We start from the raw sequence: 4,961 nt of genomic DNA on the forward strand, positions 1-4,961 counted from the left end.
ATTCTTTACTTTTTGTTTCATTCTTGTTGGTTCTGTTTGACTGAAACATTGTTTGACCCAATAAAACTGGTTCTGAAGCAGCCCCTGCCCCTCCTCCCCTCTTCCTGCAGACCTGCTGCTCAGTCGTGTATTTTTTTTTCTTTCATCCTGAACCGTTTTGCTGCTCAACAAATAACTTTGGGCCGGCCTCAGTCAGAAAAAACTGGAGGGTTTTTATACTTTTAGCCCGAGAGGAGGACGAAACGGTGGATTTAGGTCTCCCTCCCTCCGCCGCACGCACTTCCTCCTCGAGACGCAGCTCGCATCAAATCAGACCGTCTTCTAAAAAAAAATAAATGTGGCAGATACTTTTTATCAAATCTTTGGATCTACTTGGCCTAACAGCATGATTTAAAAACTGGTTTAAAGTTCGAAGTCTCTGCTTTTCACTCGAGAATCAGAGAGAGGGCCGCTCTTTACAGGTAGTTCTTTTCTTTCTTCCTAAACTTTATTTAGGTCAGCCAGCATTGACAACGCTCTGCAGGTGACGTAATCGGCTCCGCGACACGACGAGGGACGCATAAATCCCGTGACACAACGAATCGATAATGAAATTCGTTGCCACCAACGCTTTTAATAATCGATTTTTATCGATTTAATCGATTAGTAGTTGCAGCCCTACAACAGAAGCAACAGAACTTCTTATTCCACAGTCACTGCTTTGTTCTGTCATTTCTAACATGTAATATGTGTTTTGTATGAAGTGCACCAGCAGCTTGAACACATTACTTTTACAGTGGTGTACAGTGTACCTTCTGATGGGTGAGCCTCCACACATAAATGTTTAGGAGACAGAGGAGCTGCGTGTGGTGGAGAGACTCCTGAGAGGCCGTGTTTACTGCCTCGGGCCAGAGAGGGAGCATCAAGTGCTTCCTCTTTCACTGGAACACAGAGAAGAGGGAGAAGCTCACAGACATGAGGCAGCAGGGAAACCCATGAGTGTTGGGTCTGGGTTTCAGTGCAGCACCAGTGGAGTTTCACATCCTCCCACTGCAGTGAAAGCAGATTACCTGACTTGTTCCTGTCATATGCGGTGTAGTGGCAGAACGGCTGGCTGCTGAACAGGTTGTCACACTGAAGGTGACGACACATCGTCTCCAAGAAACGCAACACAAAGGAAGGACTGGAGGCTGACGGTAGTCTGATCACACGGACACCACCGCTCGTTCTCACTGGGAGAAAACACATCATGTATTGTTCTCTGAATCCTTGTAAAAACTTTAAACATTCAGATATCTGACCTGCATGCTCATGAAAACAATAAGAGGTTGGAGTAAGTAGGAGTCCGGTTGTACCTCTGACAGTTTCTCCTCCTCCTGAATCGCTCTGCAGAGCATTGAGCAGCACTTTGGGCTGATATGCACAGTTTATACAAGACTGAACCACTTGCTGGAGCACAGTGTTCACTGGCCCGGGGCCAAAGTGGTCAGGCAAATGTTGCATCTGCTTCCTGTCCAAGTGGGGACCACAGTTTCCATGCTTGTTCACATACACACACACTGAAGGATGACACAAACAAACACGTTGAACACATTAACCATGTGTCCCACAGCTAATGAGGGAGCAAAGGAGCATTAATCACTACCTGTTGAAACCACTGAGCTGTGGCTGGGGGGGCTTTCTTGTGGAACCTGGATGCTTGGCAGCTGTGTGGGGCTTTGAAGAAGTTTGGGCTTTCTCTGCAAAATGTAAAAATAATAAATACACGTTAGTAAAACAGATTTGGATAATGTTAGCTGCAGTTCGACCAGCTATGGCTCACCTTGCTTCCAGGTTTGGGCCCCCTCTTCTTGTGGACCCGGGGAATGAGCTGCGTGTTGCTGGGTTCTGTCCCGTTGTGGGCAGCTGCTGCCTCTGCTACTGCTTTGAGGAGAGCGAGGGTCTCACTCTTAGGCCGGCGGCCTCTTACCCCCTTCCTGACAGGCAGAGTGGGCAGAGGGCTGAGGAGTCTGTAGGGAGGCTGGATGGACCGTCTGCTGGGTTTGGAGGGCGAYGCCGGCAGAATCTGCAGGTTCTTTGGAAGAGTTACTGGAACGACAGCATCAGTGCAGCAAATGAAAATGAAGCCTGGACAAAAATACAAACACTGAACATGATATTTTACTAATTATGACAAAGAGAAAGGTCGCCAAAATATAAAACCAAAAACGACCTGGAGGATCTGTGAGGAAATAATAAAATACTTCATTTTCTTTTTTAACCAACAAAGAGCTGTGCTGTTTTCGATTAGCTTAGTTAAATTTWAAAAAAAAACTGATGAAAATAACATGAAACTCTTACAATTCTCTATATTCTATATATCAGGGGTTCCCAAACTTATGCATGCCATGGCCCCCTAAGCAGCATTAGCTTCTGGCCAGGGACCCCCTCTGAAAACCCACCAAAAATGCTTCAAATGATTTGTAATGAAACATCTATTTTTAGGATGTTTTATTCAATGTTTAGCATAAGAATGTTATTACCTAACATGTTTTAAACACTGCTATAGTCCCACTGAAAAAGCTACTTTTCAAAAAACTGTTGGTGAAAAAAAACAGACAAAAAATCAAACCTAAATAACATTTTTACAATTATATTGTAAATTATATTTTTAAATGATTGAAAATCAGATTTTATTTCATGATAATTTATAACATTTATTGGATTTTTTTATTTAGTAATTTTTTCCTCAACTTCACTGCTCCATAACATTACAGAGGTTTARATTTTACATTCTGCCTGGCCATATTATAGATTATAGATAATGAAACTGAAACACCTGGTTTTAGACCAGAACATCCCTTTCAGACAGCTTCCTCTTGTGTCCAYAGTTAATCCTGTTGGATGTGGTTGGTCCTTCTTGGTGGTATGCTGACATTACCCTGGATACTGTGGCTCTTGATACATCACAAAGACTTGCTGTCTTGGTCACAGATGCACCAGCAAGACTTGCACCAACAATTTGTCCTCTTTTGAACTCTAGTATGTCACCCATAAWGTCGTATGCATTGTAATATGTTGAGCAGAACTGTGTTCTTACCCTGCTAAATGAACATTCACACTCTGCTCTTACTGGTGCAATGTGCARTTAATGAAGACTGGTCACCAGGCTGGTCCAATTTAGCCATGAAACCTCCCACACTAAAATGGTGTTTCAGTTTCATTGTCCAACCCCTGTATGTTTCTTTTCTGGTAGGAGTAATTCTCTGGATGCAGGAGGGGAGAAGAGCTCCACTTCAATTAACGAGAATAAATCAAACACTGATCACAAATAACAGCAGTGTCTGCCTCAGACACAACAGTTTGCTTCAGTGAGGATCAAGTACATATCTGCTGCCACCTAGAGTTCAGCACTCACCACTGTTGCCTGGAGGCTGGAGGCTGTGYTTAGTGAGAGAACACCAGCCCACTGGGAAGATGTCCCTGGAGTCATACTTGCACCAGTAATCAAAAGCCCCCCGCCACCCATCGAACATGATGAACACCTCGTCACCCCTCACTTCTCCGATAGTGGCAGGGCAGATCAAGTAGGGATTCTTCTTATCCACCGCTTCCAGCTTCATGCCTGGGCTGAAACTATTCAGGGGGGGTCTTGGAGGTTCCTAAAAATAAAAAATAATATATATATAAAACAGCAAAAGCCTCTGACAGAAATCACACTGTTGGGTTCAAATCACAAAGCTCTGTAGATGTAAGGCAAACCTTTTTAAAGGCTGATACTGGTGCCATCTCTGCTCCGTTTAAGGTTCGTAGCAGAAACATGGGCCAGGAGGAAGCATTCATTCGAAACCCTGAAGGAGAGAATATTAAGGCAAAAATGAGACATCCCCCCTGTATACATCTACGACATTAGTAATGCTTTGCCTCTCTCACCCAGCGGCGGCTGCAGCATATCTCCATTCTTCTCACATGTGCCGATGGGTTGGATGTCCATGGAGTCGACCAGTCGCCAGAAGTCATTGCTGTTGTCACTTCCATCCAGACGGAGGCGCAGACGAACCCCAGTTAAACCCATCACTGTGGCGATGCAAACGGATGTGGAGTTGCGAGGGTCGTGAGCTTCAAGCTTCATTCCCACCTTAAAGTCGTTAGAGGGCGGCACTCTTGCCTGAAAAATATAATAAAATATTGTTTTTGGTGTTAAAGCTTACAGAATCAGAGCTAGTCTACAGCAGACAGAAGCATTGTGCTTACTGATAACAGAAACTATGTTGTTCCAACCAGAACTGGAAGACAACAACTGCATCTTACATGTACAGAACTGTTGCTGACTAAGTGATATCAGTTGAGTTCAGGCTAGGGATGCAAACAATTTATCGATTTACGATTAATTGTCGATTAATAGTTTATTAGATTAAAGTTTCTTCCATTCTATTAATTGAAAATGTTTTTAAAACATTTTTTAACGTTTTAAACCTTATTTCAGTGTAGTTTTGACTTCATCCAGCAGAGCGCGCTGCTGCTCTACCCCTGCCCAGTTGAACTGAGCAGCAGAAAGCCGTTTCAATAATGTGGGTGGGACCACAAATGCGCGAGTCTTATTTAGTTTTATTTGCGGCACAACAATAATAATGGACGATACCAAACCCGAAGGAAAGGTACTGAAGGCTGTACTGGACTATCCAGYAGTATGACGCTTAAAACAAGAGAAAAGGATGACAGAATGGTAAGCTAACTGTGAACGTTAGCTTCCTCTCGTTGAGTTTAACTCCATGTGAAAAAACAAAACAAAAACATTACAGTCGCTAAAAATATGAAGTTAATCTAATCTGTGTGACATAACCCAGCCAGTGAGCCAATCTAATAAATAGTAACTGATGTCAGATCATGACATGTCCAGCAGCCCAGCTAAGATAGAAGCAGACTGTGTGTAAACAAACAAACAAACAAACAAACAAACAAACAAACAAACCAACAAACTATTGCCAGTACTCATTTGTATC

The 4,961-nt window shown here is 43.2% G+C and overlaps 1 protein-coding gene across 1 annotated transcript in view; it reads right to left on the minus strand.

The window, feature by feature from the left end:
- The window catches only part of LOC106512346 (Scm polycomb group protein like 2), a gene marked incomplete in the record, with an annotated part of 21,616 nt that overhangs the window by 7,034 nt on the left and 9,621 nt on the right, over window positions 1-4,961 (minus strand). Inside the window, 8 exon segments of the mRNA XM_014000986.1 lie at window positions 792-920; window positions 1,050-1,211; window positions 1,335-1,538; window positions 1,625-1,718; window positions 1,802-2,067; window positions 3,377-3,620; window positions 3,721-3,809; window positions 3,892-4,126. Coding sequence (XP_013856440.1) covers window positions 792-920; window positions 1,050-1,211; window positions 1,335-1,538; window positions 1,625-1,718; window positions 1,802-2,067; window positions 3,377-3,620; window positions 3,721-3,809; window positions 3,892-4,126 — 1,423 coding nt within the window.

Source organism: Austrofundulus limnaeus, unplaced genomic scaffold, assembly GCF_001266775.1.
Source record: "Austrofundulus limnaeus strain Quisiro unplaced genomic scaffold, Austrofundulus_limnaeus-1.0 Scaffold8, whole genome shotgun sequence".
In the NCBI taxonomy this organism is placed as follows: Eukaryota; Metazoa; Chordata; class Actinopteri; order Cyprinodontiformes; family Rivulidae; genus Austrofundulus; species Austrofundulus limnaeus.